General features: G+C 43.4%; 3 protein-coding genes across 6 annotated transcripts; 1 reads left to right on the forward strand and 2 right to left on the reverse strand.

Annotated features, from left to right (window-relative positions):
* Nucleotides 1–6,097: 6,097 nt before the first annotated feature.
* CYB5D1 (cytochrome b5 domain containing 1) lies at nt 6,098–16,091 on the reverse strand. Of its 4 annotated transcripts, XR_011974075.1 has the most exons (5): nt 15,780–16,091; nt 15,600–15,676; nt 15,289–15,507; nt 10,902–11,057; nt 6,098–10,808 (listed from the first exon to the last, which is right to left on the reverse strand). XR_011974075.1 is itself a non-coding variant. In XM_072641160.1 (4 exons), exons 1-4 carry the CDS (start codon nt 15,970–15,972, stop codon nt 10,995–10,997), a joined length of 552 nt encoding a protein of 183 aa, XP_072497261.1. In that variant the 5' UTR covers nt 15,973–16,091; the 3' UTR covers nt 6,098–10,994. The 4 variants fall into 4 exon arrangements, 3 of the variants coding, with proteins under 3 accessions (XP_072497261.1, XP_072497262.1, XP_072497260.1); XM_072641160.1 differs by having other exon boundaries at nt 6,098–11,057; XM_072641161.1 differs by lacking the exons at nt 6,098–10,808; nt 10,902–11,057 and adding an exon at nt 11,895–14,606.
* A 628-nt stretch (nt 16,092–16,719) lies between these two features.
* On the forward strand, nt 16,720–18,561 carry NAA38 (N-alpha-acetyltransferase 38, NatC auxiliary subunit). The gene is made up of 3 exons (XM_072641166.1): nt 16,720–16,853; nt 17,071–17,257; nt 17,781–18,561. Exons 1-3 carry the CDS (start codon nt 16,773–16,775, stop codon nt 17,891–17,893), a joined length of 381 nt encoding a protein of 126 aa, XP_072497267.1. The 5' UTR covers nt 16,720–16,772; the 3' UTR covers nt 17,894–18,561.
* A 479-nt stretch (nt 18,562–19,040) lies between these two features.
* TMEM88 (transmembrane protein 88) lies at nt 19,041–20,625 on the reverse strand. Its single transcript, XM_072641163.1, has 2 exons — nt 20,120–20,625; nt 19,041–19,751 (listed from the first exon to the last, which is right to left on the reverse strand). The coding sequence occupies exons 1-2, from the start codon at nt 20,339–20,341 to the stop codon at nt 19,479–19,481; spliced, it is 495 nt and encodes a 164-aa protein (XP_072497264.1). The 5' UTR covers nt 20,342–20,625; the 3' UTR covers nt 19,041–19,478.
* Nucleotides 20,626–20,631: the final 6 nt, after the last annotated feature.

The raw sequence follows: 20,631 nt of genomic DNA on the forward strand, positions 1-20,631 counted from the left end.
TCTCCATCATTTCCTCTTACATTTTCATAGTGTTTGTCCTCTACACTTTTTTATAATGAAGAAGAAAGTAGTGAAAGAAAAATAATGTGATCAAATTTTCTATAAATTGAAGTGGTCAGATCCTGTTTCCCTGCCCTTCCTCTCTTCTCTGAGTCAGTTTCCTGATCACTGACTTATATTCTGAAGTTAAAGTCAATTTATTTTTGACTATTTCCTTCCCCATTCTGCTCTACTTCTTAAAATTCTCTTTCCCTAAGGGAAAAAACAACATGTTATTCAGTAAGGTTAAACTGTTTATATCCCTACACAGGAAGATGATACTTGTAATTCTTGAAAACTGTATCTTTATTAGGACAGTTAGAAGGGGTATGCATAGACAGAGGGTATGGGTATAAGTTGACTTTGATGTGATGATAAAATTAATTAAGGGGTGAAAAAAAGGATTACCAGGAGGAGAGGAAAGGGGGAAGCAGAAGAGAGTAAATTATATAACAAAAAGGGTGCAAAAACCTATTACAGTAGAGGGAAAGAAGGAAGCGGAAGCAAGCATTATTTGAACCTTACTCTCATTAGATTTGGCTCAAAGAAGGAATAACATACACATTCAGTTGGTTATAGAAATCTATGAGGTAGGAGGAGGAGAAAGGGGAAAGAAAAGGAAGGGGGCTGATAGAAGGCTGACTGAGGGAGGTGGTAGTCTTCTGACCACCAGTAAAACAGGAGAAGGGAAAGAGTGAAAGAAAAGAGAAAAATATAAATGAGAGAAAATAAGATGAAAAGACACAGTAATCATAACGATGAATGTGAATGGAATGAACTCTCCCATGAAACAGTAGATAGCAGAGTGGATTAAAAACCATGATCCTATAATATATTGTTTACAGGAAACATCCAAAGCAGAGAGATTCACACAGAGTAAAGGTACAAGGCTGGAGCAGAACATATTATGCTTCAGCTGAAGTAAAAAAAAGCTAGGGTAGCAATCCTGATCTCAGACAAAGCAAAAGCAAAAATAGATCTAATTAAAAGAGATAAGGAAAGAAACTACATCATGCTAAAAGGTACCACAGACAAGGAAGTAATACTTGGTACATATATGTACCAAGGGGTATAGCATCCACATTCTTAGAGGAGAAGTTAAGTGACTTAGAGAAAGAAATAGACAGCAAAACTATACTAGTGAGGACCCTAACCTCCCCCTCTTAAAACTAAATAGATCTAACCAATAAACATGAAAGAAGTTGAGGGGTGGAATAGAATCTTAGAAAAGTTAGGTATGATAGACCTGGAGAAAATGGAATGGTATAGAAAGGAATATACCTTTTTCTCAGCAGTACATGGCACCTACACAGAAAGTGACCATGTACTAGGGCATAAAAACCTTACAATCCAATGCAGAAATATTAAATGTATCCTTTTCAGATTATGATGCAATAAAATTACTTGTAACAAAGGGCCATGGAAAAATAGGCTAAAAATTGAAAACTAAATAATTTGAAAGAATGAGTGGGTCAGACAACAAGTCATAGAAATAATAACTTCATCAAAGAGAATGCCAATAATGAGACAACATACCAAAACTTATGGGATGCAGCCACAAACCAGTTCTTAGTGAAATTTTATATCTCTAAATGCTTATATTAATAAAATAGAAAAAGAGAACAATGAATTGGGCATGCAACTAAAAAAGCTACACAAAGAACAAATTAAAAATCCCCAATTAAATACCAAATTAGAAATTTTGAAAATCAAAGGAGACATTAATAAAATTGAAATTAAGAAAACTATTGAATTAATGCAATTCCCTTTCCCTTCCTTCTCCAACTCTATGCATTTTTACTGGTTGAATCCCCGGCCTAGAGTGCTCTCCCTCCTCATCTCTGTCTAATGGCTTCCATGTTGTTGTTCAGTCATGTGTGACTGTTCATAACCCCATTTGGGGTTATGAATTTGGGGTTTTCTTAGCAAAGATACTAGATGGTTTACCATTTCCTTTTCCAGCTCATTTTACAGATGAGAAAGGGAGGAAAATAGGGTTAAGTGACTTGCCCATGGTCCCACAGTTAGTAAGAAGCCAGATTAGAACTCAGGAAGATGAGAGTCTTCCTGACTTTAGGCCTAGCACTCTTATCCACTGTGCCACCTAGCTGCCTTCCTTGACTTCAAGTCCCAGCCAAAATCCAACCTCTTACAAGAAGTATTTCCTGATCTCTCAATGCTAGTGCCTTCCCTGTGTTGAATAATTTCAGTTTAACCTGTATGTATCTTATTTGTGCAGAGTTGTTTACATGTTGACCCTGAGCTCCTAGAAAGCAGGAATTGTCTTTTGTCTTTTATTTGTATTCCCGGTACTTTGCATATGGTAGGTGCTTAATAAATATTTGTTGACTGATTTACAGACTGAATTTAATCTATGTTTTTTCTAAAATATTGCCTATTCCCAGGACAGATAAGATGGTCTCTTTCCCTAACCCCCTGCTCCATGTTTTTATACAATACTTCTCAAGTTCCCTCCCCTTTAATCCTCATTTCATTCCTACTATACCTTTTCTTTCTTCTCTTAAAAACAATATGAAACCAGGCCATCCCTAGATCATATTTTTATTTTTTCTTTCCACTGTAACCCTAGAAGTCAGTAGAATTCTTAGGTAACACTTGTCTCTTCTCCCCATGTTAGTAATATTATTTGCAAAGCACTTTATTTACCCTGTGCCTAGCACATATTAGGCACTTTAATAAAGGGATTTCCTTTTCTGTTAGAATGTAAGCACTGCATCTCTACCATTATTTAGTGCATCCCATTGTTCAAATGTAATTTGCCTTTTTAGGTTTTTCTCATCTCCAGTGTTTGATAGATTTTATATAGCTCTGGTCTTTTAATTCAAAATGCTTGAAAATCTATTTTTTTTTTACAAGTTCAGTTTTTTAAAGATTATACTTGGTTTTGCAGGGTGAATTATTCTCGGTTGTAAGCCTTTATCTTTTGCCTTTGGGAGATTTTATTCCCAGATTTTTTTCTCCTTTTTACTAGTAGCTGCCAGGTCTTTTGTGGTCTTTACTGTGGTTCCTTGGTACTTGAAGTTTTTCTTTGACCTAGAAGCTCTGACTTTTGGCTATGACCTTCCTGAGCATTTTCTGGAGTTTCTTGCAGGAATTGGATTATTTCTAGTTTTACTTTATCCTATGTTTTTAATTGGTCTAGATAGTTTTATTATTTCCTGACATGTGATGCCCAGGCTTTCCTTTGTTCCTAGTTTTCAGGGAATCCAGTGATTCTTAAATTTTTTCTTATTACTCTGTAATTATAGTAGATACATTTTATTCATTTTTTAAAGTTTTTTGACTTTGTTCTAATTTTTTAGTTGTCTCAGGGAGTTAATTGAGTTCTGATTTCTTCCTTTTTCTAGGGTTTTCCCTACTTCCATTTGCCTTTTCACCTCATATTGAGTTCTGTCCTATCCTTTTTGTTTTCTTATATAACTCATTTCATTTTTTATTTCTTGATTTATTTCCCCCAGGTGCTCTTGTGGCCAAAGCTTTTCTTTTTTTAAATTTTGTTTGATATTTTTCTGTTTATCTTTAGCCTCACTTTTTTGAATTGAGAGATTGTGCTTGATTCAGACTGTGTTTTATCCTCTACACTTGGCATGAGGCAACAGAACCTGCTTCGTCTTGTACCCTCTGTAGTCTGGGTGCTGTTGCCTTTACTGTTCTAGATACAGTGTTGTTAGCTAAATTTAAACTCCATCCTCTGTTAAAATTCCTAGCATATGGGTCAACTTGGATTTTAGCTTCAACTCCTTCACTGTCTCCTTTCCTTGTACAGTCTCAAACTGGAATGGCTCCATCCTCTTCTGTGGTCCCAACAGGCCAACAGGTTGGGTATTGTTCTTGTTGCATGTCTCCTACAAGATCCTGTGCTGTGGCTCTGTCTTGAGCTGCTTGGACCCTGCGCTGCCCAGGTGCTAGTTTGACTTTATCTCCTGCTGTGGCACAGGCTGCCTGGGTGCTGTGGCTTCCACTGTTCTTGGCTTGTCTCATTTAAAAGTGTCCACAGGCTTCTGGCAGTCTTCTTGTGTAGTTACAAACTGTATGGAGGAGCTTATTGGAGATATTTTTCTTTGATTTTCTTATTGTTCCTTTTGGCACATTTTTAGAAATTTGTTTTGGAGAGATCTGGGTTTCTCTAGGTCACCATTTTAAACCCAAAGTCTTAGTTGCAAACTAATAATAACCGCATTAAATATTTTAAATCATGGGTTCTTAACATCAAGTTCTGCAAATTCAATTTTTTTAAAAAATTGTTTTGATAACTATTTCATTATAATCAGTTTTCTTTGCAATCCTACTGTATTTTATCATTTAAAAACGTTCTGAGAAAGGATTCTTAGCCTTCATCAGACTGCCACAAGGTGTCCATGACACAAAAAAATTAAGAACCTCTGCTCCTGAATAACTAGTGACAGAAAAGCAAATCCAGTCTTGATGTTTCATCTCAAACTCAAGATTCCAATGTTGAAAGGGTTGTAGATAGATGGATCCACTAAGGCACTGATTTGATCTAACTATTCTAGAAAGCAACTTGTAGTAATGCCAAAAGAGTGACTAAACTGTCCATGCCCTCTGACCCAGAAATTTCCCTGCCAGCTAAATACCCTTAGGAGATCAGTGATGAAAGGAATGGCCCCATATACACCAAAATATTTGTAATGGCACTTTGTAGTAGCTAAGAATTGGAAACAAAGTAGATGCCAGAACAAACTGTGGAAAATTAATGTAATGGAATGAATTTGAGGAATATAGGGAAGCATGAAGTGATGCAAAGTGAATAAGCAAAACCAGGAAAACAATATACAAATGACTACAGCACTGCGAAAGGAAAGGAAAGAAAAAAGCAGAATCTTAATGCTACAAAATTACAAAGGCCAAACAGCACAAAAAAGATGTGAGAAGGCACCTTCCCATTGCCTTGCAGAGATGGAGAGCCATGGGTATGACTTTTTTAGAATGTTTGATTAGTTTTGTGGAACTTTTTTGTCTTCTTTATTCTTAACAAGTGATGGATGGCTCTCCTGGAAGAATAAGGGGAGGAATACAATGGCAAATCTTGGTGGTGATCAATAATGATCTATCAATGAGAAAAAATAAAAGGAAAGTGTAAAAAGTAACAGCAATTCCTCCCCTTCCCCTTCAAGCCAGAGCAGTAACTGTGTTACCTGGATGATAAACACTGGACCCAGAGGTCAACTGAAGATAACGCCAAGCAGCCAGAAGCAGAAGCTTTGACTACCAGAATCAGAAAGGTGTCTCCACTCTAAGATATCTGAAAAATCATACCTGGAAACAAAAGCTTGCAATTTGTCTCTCAGCCCAAGATGGCATTTACCCACACCTCTACCATGCATTCCATGTTTTCTGGAATATTTGCTACCACTTCTCACAGAATGGGACCACATTTTTTGGCCCAGAATGTAATAATCTTCAGGTCCTGTGAAGGTCTTCCTATACCTCCCTTAAGTTTTACCCATGAGTTGACAACAGTTGGGCAACATCTCCATTATCTCCCCTTTTTGCACCATTTCTTGAACTTTTCCTGTGTAGTCAAGGTTCACTATCCCTCCTCAGCCTTTCAGTATGATGATTTGTCCAGACCATTAAGGGAAAAGGCAAATGTGAGGTTAAGGGAAACATCTTGCATTTTTCCCAAAGTTAAGATATCTACATCTCAGGCTATCCACACTGGGCCTAAGTTCCCAATGAAGCCAGGCTTGAGGCAAAAAACATTTTCCTTAGGTAATTTGGGGATTTCAGTGAGCAATAAAACTCCCATCTTCTTCCCTTCCCTTCACTTCATGGGAGAGCTATCTCCTTTAGTAACAATACGGACAGACTTCCTCAGAAAGGAAGTCAATTCATTTATCAAAGGCAGGAGATATTTCAGAAACCCATGCAGGTATTCAGTGAGGCCTGCCACTACAGGGTAATAAGTTAATAAGCCAAATGAAAGCACCAGGTGATAAAAGATTTGACCCACTCCTGCCAAAAAGCAGATGAAGTGGGTGTCTTATACTGAGGAAATGGAGGCAGAGTAGAGGCAAAGGAGAAGTATATGTTTATTCAGCACAATCAGGGTAGGGGCAGCAGGCATGCCAATGACATACCACAAAACAGGGTCAGCAGCAATGAGGACAAAATGAGAGCCTTATATTTGGGCTAATCCATTTACCAGTCGCAGGCTGCACAGTTCTGCAGGGCATATTGCTCTTCTGACGGTAGAGCACTATCTGAGAAAATTGACACCATGAAGTCAAATCACAGCAGTCCATATTTTCTAATGGGATAAAGTGAGATGATGCCTTGCCCTTAGAAACACTGCATGCCTGCCCCTGCAACCAACGCAGAGCTGTACCTTGTAAGGAACCGCAATGGCCCAGGAGAGGCTCTGTACAGAATTATTCCATTCAGCTGATTTATGAACATTGACAATCAGTAACATAGCCTAGCGACATGTAAAATGATTGGCTACATTCACAAAGTTATGTCAATTGTCCTGTCCATCTGAAAAGGCTGATTAAACAAACATTTTAGGCTTCCTTGTTGATTAGGACAGCCAATATGGTTGGCATGGACTGGCATTAAGTCTAGCACAAAGTAAGATTTCATTTAATTTCACTTCAGCTTTTCAATGGTAATGGTAGGGAATGAAGGGGGTGATGTTTTCCCCCTCCTGTAGGCTAATTCCTCGGAGACTGTGGAGGATCCAGATATACTACTGATATTGTTCATTCCACACAATGCGCAGATGATAGAGACCAATTTTGGACCACCTTGATAATCAGAATGCCCCCTTTTTTCCCTTTCTTGCCATTGCCATCTTTCTGTTTAGTGAGCCATTAGCCCATCACCACCAAATGTTCTAGGTCAAATGCATGTTGATTCTAAGTGCAATCTTCCTACATTTCCCTCTGTCTTCTCATACCAAACCCTGCTTTTCATTCATACAATCCCTTAAGTCCCTCAATTCTCTCCCAGGCTGTCACCCCTGCATCCGTCACACTCTTTTCTCTATTTTTCACATGTAAATCATTTCTTTTTGAGTCTCTTACCCCTATATTATACTGCCAATTGTTCCCTGACAAGCCCCAGCTTTGGATTACTCCCACTGGAAGTGGAGAAAAATCACAAAATAATTCTGACTAGGTTCACTACAAATTTGTTACATTACCTCAACTGGGCCTTCACTGCTGTTAGGCAATCCAATACACATCCCAGATTAATTCATTATCCTACTTATCACAGTGTCTTCCAAACCTCTTAATCTCTTCCCAACCCCGCCATAGCTTAACTACAGCCTCTCAGTTGAGAATTGTGTCTCATATTTTATTGAAAAGATTGAGGCCATTCACCAAGAGGTCACTCTTCTATCTTCCTTATGTATCACTGATGCTCTCCTTTTTCACCCCTGCCTCACATGAAGGTGTAACCTCTCTCCCAGCCAAGGCAAACTCCTCTACCCATACAAATCATCCTATCCTATTCCATCTCTTCCAGAAATGTGCCCTTCATCATCCCCATTTTCTCATTTACCTTCAATCTCTCCCCTTTACTGCTTCCATCCTACCTATTAATACATTCTCCCCCATCCTCAATAAAAGCCTTGCGTGATCTTTATATCTCTACTATCCTGCCTTTTGTGGCTCAACTCCAATCTACAGAAGGTATCTCAGCTAATTGAAACAGGAATGTCATACATCTCTCAGCATAAAAACATCTTCCCAACTCTATTATCTCAGATATTAACTATACAAGGATGTAGGCAGCTTCCAGATTTTATTTATAATCAAACAAAGGACACACATGTTATGATGGGGGCTGTTAAACAGCAGAAATAAGCACTGGTTACTTTGCCTGAATGTGGGGGGAGATCTTTGTCTCTCCTATCTATTCCTCCCTTAAATGAACTGGAATTAGGATAGGTCTAACAGCAAGCCCTATTGGAAAAAGACATTTCTCGAGTTTTAAAATAGTTTGTAATGAACTGGTGGGGGCTCTGAGGTCAGCTTATTAATATATTGAAATTTCATTACATAATAAGGAAATACAAAAGCATACTCCCTGAATTGTCCTAAAGCCCAATATGGTTAGGTCAGCCTTGTTACATATGGAGGCTACCTGCTGATCTTTTTACTTTGGAGGAGTCGTCTCTCTATCCTGATACATAAAAGTTATGATTTATGTTTATAGGAATTCTGATTATCATTGCCCAGCAACAAGCCGTGAAAGTGTCAGGCAGTGGGTCAGGGCACCAAGAGATCACATACCTTCTGATCCTACTCACCATACTTCCTCCCACATGTCCTATGCACAAGATACTTCTCTGTCCCACTAGTCCCAGAAAGGCAAGTTCAGAAACAGTCCCTAGACGGATGAGCTCTGGGATAGCGTCTTATTCATCAGTCATCTCTTAGGGCAGTGTTCTCTAAGTGGCAGCCTAGGAGCCAAGTATTACAATCCTACTGCAGGATTCTTGGAGAAATGTAATCACAGAAGAAATCCTCCTGATTATTGTCAAAGCATAAAACAAGATATATGCCCGTGAAAAGAGTTCACAAATGTCACACAGAAATGGGATTCCCTATAGACGATAAGGTCCTTTTGAAGATGATTATACTGAATGCATAAAGCATATTGCAGAACCTTTTTTAAAAAATAGTATTTTACTCTTCCCCATTTACATGTAAAATTTTTCAAAACTAATTTTTTTTTTAACTTTGGAGTTCCAAATTCTCTCCCACCCTCTACCATTGAAAGGGCAAGCAATTTGATATAGGTTATACATGTTACAGAGCCTTCTTAATGAGATCTAATTATGCAAAAAAGATCAGCCTAACAGTCTATATAAGAAAAACTAAGTGGATGAGAAATGCTGGAGGCAGCACGATGTAGCAGCATCTGATTTACAGTCAGAAGTCCTAGACTTTAACAGTGGCTGTATCTGTATGACTTTGGGAAATCATGTAATTTCTCTTGGTTTCATTTTACTCATCTGTTAGTTGAGGAGGGCTGATGTCTAAGGTACCTTAACAGTGCTAAATTTATGATTCTGTGTGTGAGGTTGGATGACCAATCTACTGAGTTAGTTCATCAGTACATATAAGTATAGGCACTGCGGATGGGCAGTTAACTGAACTAGGAAAAAGTGAGTGGGCTAGATTCTAGCAATTTGGCAAATTGTGCATTGCTTTTAATGATCTCAAGCTGCTCCCTAGTGTGGAGACTTTCAAAATTTTTATTGATCTCTCTCACTTTTATGTCACTTCATTTCCAAATATGTCATTTCCTTTTTCCTTGCCCAGTGAATTACTCCTCAAAACTAACATATCAATCAAGTCTGACAGTGTTCCATATCCTAGTCTCGCACATCTACAAAGAGAAACAGGTACATTTTCTTGCCTTTTCTGGGGTCAAACTTAATATAATTACATAGCATTCAGTTTCATTGTGGGGGGAGGGAGGGTCTTTTCCCTTTCATTGTCATATGTATTATTTTCTTGGTTCTGCTTACTTCACTTGAATCAGCTGATATAGAAGAACCCTCTTTTTTAGCACAGATATTCTCTCAGCAATACTTGTAAATGGTTGTGAATCTTGGACCAAGCCCAATTTCTGAAGAATCAAAATTGCAGTGACTCAAAGGGCAATGAAAAAATGCAAGTAGGTTGGAACTTGTTTTCAATAATGACGTACATACCAGAAACAGAAAGAGAAATATCATATAGGAAATGTATGAGTGAATAAAGAGATAAGCCATTTAAGGCAGGGTGAGGTAGGAATACTGCTAGTTACTGATACTGTTTTTGCTTAAATATTTTAATTTTGTGACTTATTTTTCATAATAAGTATGCCCTATTTTGTATTTGAAGGAATAGACTAGTCATACAAGATATGTAGGCATGGTTGGGCTTTGATCTGTATGGCTAAAAACACCCACACTAATGAATTACAGTTTCATATAAGTGCCATAGCAGTACCAACACAGCATTATGTTTATTTTGAATACTATCAGGTTTTGCTAGTTTTCCTTTAAAACATTGTTTAAAACTTGCCCCATTTTAACATTCTTTATTAATTTATTGTTAGTTTTCAACAATCACTTCCATAAGATTTTGACTTTTAAATCTTCTCCCCCTCCTTCCTCCCCAAAATGGTGTGCAATCTGATAGATAAGCTCTACAATCCCATTTTAACATTCTAAAGGTTACATTTTCCTCTAACAAAGACATCTCATTTTATAATGGAGCTCAATGGGAAAACTGAATTTCTTTAACAAAAATACTGTTGTTTCCTAATGCCTCTTATCCACAGACATGATCACCAGAGAGGGAGGCTCTCTCCAGAAATTTGTCTTCCAACTAAAAGTCTTCCACCAGTGTTTCTATGCTAGCCTTAGTCCCTTCTCCCAGATCATTGCCATTTACTGTGATACCTTGGACAAATTATTCAATTTCTCTGGGCCTCAATTTTCTCATCTCTTACAAGAGATTGAACTAGATGACTTCAAAGGTACCTTCCAGCTCCAAATCTATGATTCTATAACATGCTAAGCATTACTTAGGAAGAAAAAAAAAGATACGTTCCCCAAAGGCCAAAGATCTGTAATTCAGGGTGGGGTCACCCCTGTAGCTCTACCTTAAACTTTCTTCCCATTCTTGCCTTTCCCTCAATGCAAAGGCTGTTATCCTCTAGATTATTTCCCAAGATTGCAGAAGCCATTCTTACAGCTCCATTGGGGTGCAAGGGACTTCCTCCTAAAATGTAAAAAATCTGTCAATCAGTCAGCAAGTATTTATCTGGTTACTAGACAGGACTTAGGCATTGGGGATGAATGAAATAATCCTTACACAGAAGTTTATCTTCTTTCCTGAGTACTCTTCAACTAACTTGGTGCTGTTGGGTGTGGACTTCCAAGGACTTCAATCTGTCTCCTCACTCATCTACCCTCCTAAGTGGCAGGTCTCCTGGTCCTGATACCACCTCTCACCAGAGAATGTTCTTTGCTGAAGGTATGACAACAAATTAAGTTTGAAAACTCAGTTTGTACTCCTCATTTATCATTTAGCAACTTGCTGCCTCTTGTTTATTTCATTTTCCCACGTGTGACAGATTTCATTTATTTAATCTGCATTATTCATTTATTGTTTTTCCATGACATGACAGATTTGGAGCTCAACCCCCTCATTTTACATGAGGAAACTGAGGCTGAAAGGTTGTAACTTATTTAAGATAACCCAAAAGCAGAAATTAAATCTTGCCCTTTCCCCCAGTACATACATCTTGTTTTCCACAATGAGGCTGTTGGTTTCTAATCTCTTACGTCATCTTCCATAACTCTTAGTACAGTGCCATTTACATATTGGGCATTCAGTAATTTTATAAAAAAATTCATCCATTTTAGATTCTATTTCCCATAAGCCTTATCTTTCTGAACTTCAGTCTTCCCCTCTTTCTTTCTTCTCATGTACAAACTCCCCCTTTTTTGAGCCCCCAACATACACATTCCTTCCCTGATTTTTGTTTTCCTCTCACTTTGTATCCCACCTATAAAAGTTACCCTGTTGAGCTCTTGGGAGAATTCTCGTTTCTCCTTTCTTCAGCCCCAGAGGAGATAGTCTCCACCTGGTGGCCACAGAAAGGCAACGACAGGCAGGTTGTCCCTGAAGTTCACTGTAGGCTTCAACCGTGGTTTGTTTTGTTTTGGGGGGGAGGGTGGTGGTGACCATGGTGAAGAAACATATAAGCGGAACAAATTAGAAACATTGGAAAAGAGGATCCATGTGTGTCTATCACCCAATCTTACCACCATTTCTCCAATTCCCAATTCATACAACGATTCATTCATTAGAAATTATTTATTGAGCACCATGGTAAGAGCAATATTCTAAGGCTCCCATTTCCTAGGCAAGTTAAGCTAGTTTTCATTAAAAGGTACTGAAATTGTCCTCTAGGTTTCATTGGCTCAGGGTAATAAGACTTAAGGCAACTAGGTGGTGAAGTAGATAGAGTTCTGTGCCTGGAGTCAAGAAGACTCAACTTCAAATCTGGCTTCAGACATTTTACTACCTGTGTGACCTTGGGTCAGTCACTTCACCCTGTTTGCCTCAGTTTCCTCATCTGTCAAATGAGATGGAGAAGGAGATGGCAAACCACACCAGCATCTTTGCCAAGAACCCCAAGTAGGGTCAAGGAGAGTTGGCAACGACTGAACGACAAACGACTAAACTAAGACGAGCTATTCCTGATCAGTTGGGTACAAAAGAGCCCAGACTCTAGAGGCTGAAGCTCCCTTCTCAGTTGTCTGACCAAAGGCTGGCAGGATAAACACTGACACAGAAAGGCCATGCTCAGCTGAATCGATGCTATATCCTGAACATTCCTTCACTGTTTTAAATGTCCCTTCTCTCCCATGCCTAAATAAGCCTTTTGTTAACCTTTAGATGGATTTCATGAATGTTTCATTTGTTCAAATTGCAGACCTAAACTACCTGCCCAGCCCACAATAGTTAACTGTGTGTTCAGAACTGTTAGGTGATATGAGGGTAGGTGGGATACAAAATGAGAAGTTATCTAGTCTCTACCCTTGAGGATCCTACAACTTAGTTAGGAAAGAGTAGATGTACATTAATATGTAAGGAATATAGTACCTGATGAAGTGATGGAATGGGTAGTATGGATTAAGTGCTTCTGCTGAGCGGAGAATAGATTCTACAACATTAGTGACTATGAAAAAGATTGCTGAGGACAATACACACATCTTTATTTATTCTCCGCTTCCCCAAACACACCCCATCCTCCATCTCCATCCCCACCCCAAATATTTAAAACTCCCATGCAGCTCTGAAAGGAGCTGAACGCCAACCAACTCCTGCCTGTCTCTTATACGGAGAGAAGATACTAATCTCCCTCTCTGGGAGAAAGTCCATTCTATCTCACTTTACCCTGAAGCTCCTTTGGGTCAATTAGATACCCTCCACTCTTGATTTTTAGGGGATACTTGGCTATGGGGTGAGTTATCTTATCTCCCTTTTTGGAGAGCTTACAAAGAAAACTCTTCTGTATATGTTAGAACTACCCTGTAAAGTTTCCCATGGGAAAGAGCCTCTAAAGAGCTTGGTTCTCCATTAGCTTTCCCGCATCCTTCTAAATCAACTCTTCCTTCTCATTTGCCCCAACCACTGGTACATTCCCATTCTTAAACACATTCTTCAGTATTTCTCCCTCCCAGTAGTATGTTCCCCAGTCTCTAGGCCCTGCTTTCAAATTTCTTCACTAATGATGAAATCTCCAACATTCATTCAACCCTTCTCCACAGTAGGAAAAATACCCACACTTCACCATATCCCTGGAGTAAAGTCTAAATGAAGAGAACTGAAAGTTGCATGTAGGTTTTCTCCACTTGAGTTTCCTTTCTACATCCACTGCTTAGCTGAAACCTTTCCTTTCTCCAGCTCCCACTGGCTTCTGAATAGCATCTCTAATCTTTTTCCTAACAGTGACTCCAAGTAAGACAGGTGGTTGACTACACTCCAGACCTACCAGTTCCCACCATAAAACAGGCATAGCCCCAGAATGCATTCAAGACTTTGTTCAAAAGCCTAGTCTCTGTGTATGAGGCAGAGAGAATACAGTATCTGATGTACTGGTAGAATAAGTGGAATAGATAAGTATTTCTGCATGACATTCAGCTGAACTGAGCACAAGCCCAGTCTCAATGGATAGTACCAGACATGTTTTTCTTACACTCAGTAGAATGTAAGCTGCTCAAGAACAAGATGTTTCATTTTTGTCTCTGTGACTCAGTGTCTAGCACAGGAACTTGAAAAAAGTAGGTGCTTAAGAAATGTTTGCTGATTTCCCAGTTTTCCAAAGTGCTTCAAGAACTTTCCCCAAACCCATGGTGATGTGTTTTCCCACTTATCCTAGAGAAGAGGTGGGCCAATTCTGGGCACAGGGGATTAAATTCTTATAGTATCCTAGTCCTCCTAAGGTCCTTGCTGGCTCCTCTGCCTCGCCTCTATGCTTCACTTTGTGGCAAGACCCTTTTACCATTTCTTGCTTCAGTACCTCTTCACAGAAGAGAAAAATGAAGACTCCAGATCTTCTTGTAGTCACCTTATTAAAGAAGCTGCTTGGGTGAAGTTAATCTTACTTTGTCAGGTCCTGACTTAAAAAAAAATCCCAATATCCTCAGTGTGCTATATAAAATGGGGCTAAGCACTCCTGAGTTTCCAAGTGATATGGGGCCTTGGTGGAAGGCAAGGGCTGAGAGTTAAGAGATCAAGAATGCGATGAAGAACTAGATTTAGGCTTCCCCATTTTCCCCAGGGCAGAGACTGAGCCATACACCCTGTTCTTTCTCTAGTCTACGTATTATATGGGTATCTCCCTATAGTTCAGTGAGGTCATCATTGAAGTACAGTAACAAGGCAGGTGTGAACTGCTCTGGGTCCATGTTAAGTTGTTCAAACTCTCGATCCTCATCTGGAATCCCATTTTGCTCCAGGGTCTTGTCCATGTCGAGGTTGACACCATTAAATTTCCAAGTGTAGCTGGCAGAATGAGCATTGTAGGGGAGATATCGGTGTAGGATTTCCCACATGGTCTCCAGTTCCCCCACCTAGATGAAGGGCCAGAGTTCTGGAAGGATCCCATAAAGGCAGCCCCACAGCTCAGGCAAAGAAAAGCCTGAGAGGCTAAGAACTCTTAACCTGCAACATATTCAGAGGCCTAGAAGTCCTAGAATACAGCAGTCAGTCCCAAGAGACGCATTCCTGACTATAGAAGCCTAAAGGCCTTTATCTTCACAATTACAACTTCTCTAGCAAAACCCGAATCTGGTAAACTATAAAACTCGGAATGCATCATCCCCCATTCCCTGAATCGGAGGGTCCTGTTTCTAAAAGGTTTTCATCTAGTAGCTGAAGACAACTTTCCTTGTAGCATGATGACAACTTCCAGCATGCAAATGGCACCACAGTTCTCAACATTCTATTGCCTGAAAACGGCCACTGAAGAGACCAGTCCTAGTTACCTTCAGCATACTGGAAGAATTTTAGGAATATTGTGGACAAGGTACCCGGCCCCAGATGCCTTAACCCTGGAGGATGGGCAAGGGAACAGTGAGCTGGGGTGGGCTGGCCGCCAGCCAGACTGGAGGGTCCGATTTCTCTTCCCTAGAGGGGGAGGGGGCTTTCTCGGGCTCCTTCCCCTCCCCCCGCCCCGGCTTCTCACCTCCAGCTGGTGCTCCTGAGAAGTGAGCGTGTTGATGATGCGAATGAGCCGGGTCTTCTGGGACAGCAGTCCCACCTCGTACTGGGTCTGCCTCCACCACGGCAGGCCGAAGTCGTTGGCCCAATCGGAGCGGGGCAGCGGCGGAGGGATGTGCACGAAGCGCCCCCTGGGGGTGTAGTACTTCACGCAGCCCGTCAGCGGGTCTATGTGCGTTCGGATCTTCCAGAAAGGGAAGGCAGCGCTCAAGCCCCCCAGGCAGCGTTCGGGAGGCTGCACCCCACCCTCCCCAGCCAGGGGACCCCGGCACTCACATCTCCGGTAAAGGGATCAAACCAGTGGCTGATGTCCTGTCCTGCCGCCTCCACGATGGGCTTCATCAGCACGCTCCCTGGGGGGGTGGGGGTGGGGGGGATGGTAGCCCGAGAGCAGATCCTTCCTCCCCATCGCGGGACGTTCCTCCCCCCTCCCCCGCCCTCGCCTCCACGCCTCACCTTTGTACTCCTTGGCCAGCGAAGTGAGATTGTACACAGAGCCCAGGTAGCTTACCCACAGGTCGTCGGCCGTGTTGTGCTTGGCCACTTCGGCCGTATTGAAATAGCGCCGCTGAAAATACCGCATGTTCGGGCCGGCCACGAGCCCCCGGGTCGGCTTTTCAAAGATCTCGTTGTCTTCTATATCCAGCATGGCTGCACGCTCCAGGGACGACACTTTTCTGGGAGTCGGAAAACTCTACCCTCCACCTCTAGCACCCTCCTCTTAGCATCCCCCTCGGCGCTTCCACTATCCGCCTCACCCCACCCCCGCGCTCCCCCTTTTTCTCCGCCCCTACCAAGGGGGAGGGGGGACGCGGTTTCCTGCTGACATGGGAACCATTGTCCTTTGCGGGCCACCGTCCAGGGGAGTGGCAGGACAAGAGTCAAAAAGCCCTTTCCCCTGGGGATGGGAAATGTTGCGGTGCCGCACAGCTTCATGGGAATCGTAGTCCGGCTCCCTAACCCAAAACATGGAGCTCCTGATTAATGGGAATAAGAGGCAGAGAACAGGAAGTGAGCGAGACGTCCAAACAGACGCTGTTTGCCACAGCATGTTCGCAGTAGAGCGCAGATCTTGAGACTAAGTACAAATTTCACCAAGGAGAGCCACCATTAGTGAGTGTCTGGGAGTTTTCTCGCGATATTTGGGGAGTCCAAGGAGGATGGGCCGAAGCTCCAATACCTAATTTATTCGGCGAGATACGGCTACCAGAAGGCAGGCGGAGCTCTGGGGAAGCGGGAAGTTGCCAAGGAGACGGGAGCACTCGAGCTATTGGTTTGTATGGTATCGCGAGAAAGAAGAGGGCGTGGAACCGAAACCCTCTTAGAGACACGCCCTTCTCCCCTCCCCTCCGTTTGCCCTAGTTCCCGCGAGATTTCAGGCTGCGCTCATTAAGTGCTTGTGGAGAAAGCGAAGAGGGGCCCCAGAGGAGGAACCGCCGCCGGAGTCCGATGGCCGGAGCTGGGGCGACCGTACTGCTGCGAGAGGAGAACGGCTGCTGCAGCCGACGCCAGAGCAGCTCCAGCGCTGGGGTCAGCAGCGGGGCAACCGGAATCGGGAGAGGGGGTAAAGCGACGGGAGGACAGGCGTAGGGAGGAGGATAGGGCAAGAACTACAATCTCCCGGCAGTCCTTGGCGCAGCTTCTCCTTGCCCCGGTGCTCCTGGGCTGTCGGGACTCTTGGGAGATGTAGTTCTGCTGGATGTCCCGGCTAGCTGAACGCTATGTCCTCCCTCCCCCCGGGCTGCAGGACTCTGACGGGGAGCGCGAAGACTCGGCGGTGGCTGCTCGTGCGCGCAGGCGCTTGGAGGGACTGCTCAACAAGAACATGCGCATTCGCATGACAGACGGGCGCACCCTCGTGGGCTGCTTCCTGTGCACGGATCGTGACTGCAATGTCATCCTGGGCTCCGCGCAGGAGTTCCTCAAGCCCACGGGTCAGAGCGCGTGCGCGTACCCCCGTGCCTGGGTTTCTCCTGGGCAAGGCACTAAGGGTGCCCCTGGAATACTTGGGGTCTGCATCCGACCACCAGCCCGAAGCAAAGCTCTTCCTCGAGCAGAGCGGCGAGGCAGCCTAGGTCCAGGGGCGGCAGCCTGATTCGGGGGGGCAGAGAGCTGGGTCCTAGTCCTGGTTTTGTCACCCGTGGGCTGACTTGACCCAGTTCCACCTCCAGGAGTGACTGCACTCCCGTCTTGCGGTGTTGTAAGCGCTTGGTGCGCTCCAGAGAAATGCTGGCGGTGACTGTTAGATGGGGCAGGTTTTCTCTGCATTTTACAGAGAAGACGGGCGATGCCTAAGGTCACATCAGGTTTGTAGTAGACAGAGGCAGGGCTAAAAACTGGGGTTCCTGATTGCCAGCCTAGGGTACTCCCCATGACGGAAAGTCCATGACTGGTTCAGAAGGTGTGGCTTTGCACATTCCTGACACTCCCCTCACATCCCCCCAATTTCTCTTTCAGATTCCTTCTCAGCTGGGGAGCCTCGTGTCCTGGGCCTGGCTATGGTTCCTGGGCATCACATCGTTTCTGTTGAAGTACAAAGGGAGAGTCTGACCTGCCCTCCCTATCTGTGACTCTTGGCCCTCAGCATCCACTAGGGAATTGAGACTGAGAAGCTGTGATTATCTGTCTTGCCTTCATCTTCCCTCACTCATCTTCCGATTAAAGCCTGTGATCTATTGAACTTGTGCTACTTGGGTGGAGAGGGTGGCTGGGAGGCCAGCAACTCCCTGACCCTGATTCTGGGCCATGGAGAAGAAAGGAAAAACCGACTTCTAGTTTTGAAGGATCCAGAGAGAGATGCTCACCTGAAACCAGAGCAATGAGATAAACCTCTTCCCAACTCTCCTTTTCCCTCCCTAGAGGAATTGGCTGGGAATAGAAAAAGTATAATAGTCCAGCCTCTGCCACTAATTTGCTGTGGGATCATGGACAGCTTTTCTGGACCTTAGTTTCTTCTGCTGTAAAATGACAATTAACCACTTTGACATTATTTTGGGTTTCAACACCTAGGAGATTTGGCTGTACTAAGCCTCTTAAGGGAAATGAATCTCACTATTCATTACAGGACCCTTAAGTTGGTCTCTTCACTCACTGACTCCAGATTGTCTCAGCAGGAAAAGGGTGGGTTGATGGGGAAGGATGTAGGACAGGATCCTTGGAAGGGAAATTTCGACAGTATGGTTGCCAAAAAGCCTGCTTGTGCAAGTTTGTCTAGAATAAAACCCAGTAACACACCTGCCTTCTGTGGCTACTCAGTTCCATTCTCCCACGTGCGCACACAAATATCCCAAGGCCTTAAGGTGACCCAAGTGGGAGGGTGTGGGGACCCTCCATCCTGTCCTGCATGTCTCATTGTTTCCAGCCCCGGCCTGGCAAGACAGTTCTTCCTGACTGGGGTTAGAGAATAGACAACGCTCTTGGCTGGAACACCTGCGTCCCAAGGGGAGCAAAGGGCTGTGAGCCAGAGGTGGAGTTCCCATCTACCAAGCCAGCAGTGAGTGAGGAAAGTTGAACCCCAGGAACTGACTTGGAAGATCTGGCCAGGAAACCTTACTGATAAGATAAGGGTGGAAGGTCTAGTGACCCTTGATTTTCTTAGCTTCTGCAAATGGCAAAGGGAGTGGTTGCTTGTCCACAAAGTTTTGCTCAGAGCTAAAGTTGCCTGGCTTTCTAGATCCTTAGGAAAAAAAGTAATATTCATAGCTGAAGACTCCAGACTAAGACCGATTCATTCATCTTTTATTCGTGAACCACCCAGTAGCTCATCCTTCCCAACATTCAGCTTTTCTTCCCCCTTGGAGTAACTTGAATTTAGGATTAACATTTGGGAGTTAGTCCAGATATTCCAAAACTCAGAGTAGGAGAGTAGCCCCCATATTCAGATGTGCCATGGAGCAGAGTTCAACCGTACATATGGGAAAGAGGCTGTCCAGAGATGGAGATTTTTCACATTTAGTCCAGATATTCAGGATGTTTTTCATTGAGACCAATCCAAAAATTCCCTATTTCCCTTCAAGTCTGGTTCAGATGTGGAATTTATCTCAAGTTTCCAGTCCAGACGTAGGGACTAGCTATCTACCACTTCCTGGAAAACAGACTCCTAGAGGCTTAAGTTGGGTGTTAGGGTGGACCCTATCTAAAGAAGGGAGAGTCCTTTCAGACCCAGACTTTGCCAATGGCAGTAGGAAGCGCTTGGGATGCTTGTGGGGCTCCTAGAGGTGGGGGATGGGAGAGTCCCCCATCCTGGTAGATGGCCCGGCTATAAGGTACCAGGCAGTCAGCAAGGCGGAGACGGCAGTAGAGGCGACGGTAACCAGCTAAGGCGAGAATCAGCAAAGGCATCAGGAGCAGGAAACCCACTACCAGCAACACTGTGAATCCTGGGTCTTGAAAGTGGGCAGTACAGGGGGGTGCCTGAGAACGCAGGAACTAGGATGGAAGAAAAGTGGAGTAAGGTGGGGGACCCAGACACCAAGATCTCCACAATGAAGAACCGTGTATTGGATCGCTGTATCTTGGGGATGAGAAGCTGCATTAAGAGATCTGATTTTGAAGGTTGGGGTAGGATCCCTAAAATTCTTCAGGTTGGTGATGCGAACCCAAGAAAATTCTCCTCCTCCTAAATAGACCTCTGCTCTCAACCTAAGTAGCTAGCTCCTCTAAGATCTAACTTTCCCTGGAGTTGAGGGCTCAGTTCTGTATCTCACTCCCCCACCCCACTGCCCACTCCATTAAGCAAAAGAAAGGTAAGGGAAAATCTAGGGGCAAGAGGCTACTGAGACAAAGCTTGTAATTACCTTTGAGTGGCAGAGGAAGCCAAAGCCCAGCATGAGGAGAGCAGGCAGTAGTACTGTTCCCAACACCACACCGAGCAGCAGGAGGTTGAAGATGGCCACAAGCAGATTCTGGGCTGTGACCAGCACAGCGCAAGCCCAGCAGTCCAGTGGGTCTCGAGGTTCAAAGCCCCTCCCTCCCCCACTGTAAGGTGGCGGCTGATGAGCCATAGGACCCTCTGGCATGGCAATCAGACCCTGGCTGTATGACTCCTGTGTCTAACCATTATATAGCAGTCATCCTCCCTTTCCTGCCCTCCCCCTGGCCCAACCCTCTCCTCACTCACACTCCCACCTTACTTATCCTGGAATGTGGCTCTGGGATTAGTCCCCTCCACCCCCTCATTTTTAGGTTGGAGTCTGGAGCCCTGGACATTCCACAAATGTTTCTGGAAGATGTATGTGTAGGGGCTATCTACTCAACTCCATTCCCCCCACTCCATCCAGATTTCCTCTCAACCCCCCCCACCTCTGTT

Source organism: Notamacropus eugenii, chromosome 2 (genome assembly GCF_028372415.1).
Source record: "Notamacropus eugenii isolate mMacEug1 chromosome 2, mMacEug1.pri_v2, whole genome shotgun sequence".
Lineage (NCBI taxonomy): Eukaryota > Metazoa > Chordata > Mammalia > Diprotodontia > Macropodidae > Notamacropus > Notamacropus eugenii.

What these genes read in the sequence shown, in the direction of transcription:
- CYB5D1 (XM_072641159.1), bottom strand. Translation starts at nt 15,972, where the DNA reads ATGCTGGATATAGAAGACAACGAGATCTTTGAAAAGCCGACCCGGGGG. An exon ending in GCTGGCCAAGGAGTACAAAG is followed by an intron (nt 15,677 to 15,779) that starts GTGAGGCGTGGA and finishes CCACCCCCCCAG; the next exon opens with GGAGCGTGCTGATGAAGCCC. An exon ending in TTGATCCCTTTACCGGAGAT is followed by an intron (nt 15,508 to 15,599) that starts GTGAGTGCCGGG and finishes CCTTTCTGGAAG; the next exon opens with ATCCGAACGCACATAGACCC.
- NAA38 (XM_072641166.1), top strand. Translation starts at nt 16,773, where the DNA reads ATGGCCGGAGCTGGGGCGACCGTACTGCTGCGAGAGGAGAACGGCTGC. An exon ending in AGAGCAGCTCCAGCGCTGGG is followed by an intron (nt 16,854 to 17,070) that starts GTCAGCAGCGGG and finishes CCCGGGCTGCAG; the next exon opens with GACTCTGACGGGGAGCGCGA. An exon ending in GGAGTTCCTCAAGCCCACGG is followed by an intron (nt 17,258 to 17,780) that starts GTCAGAGCGCGT and finishes TTTCTCTTTCAG; the next exon opens with ATTCCTTCTCAGCTGGGGAG.
- TMEM88 (XM_072641163.1), bottom strand. Translation starts at nt 20,341, where the DNA reads ATGCCAGAGGGTCCTATGGCTCATCAGCCGCCACCTTACAGTGGGGGA. An exon ending in GCTTCCTCTGCCACTCAAAG is followed by an intron (nt 19,752 to 20,119) that starts GTAATTACAAGC and finishes CTTCCATCCTAG; the next exon opens with TTCCTGCGTTCTCAGGCACC.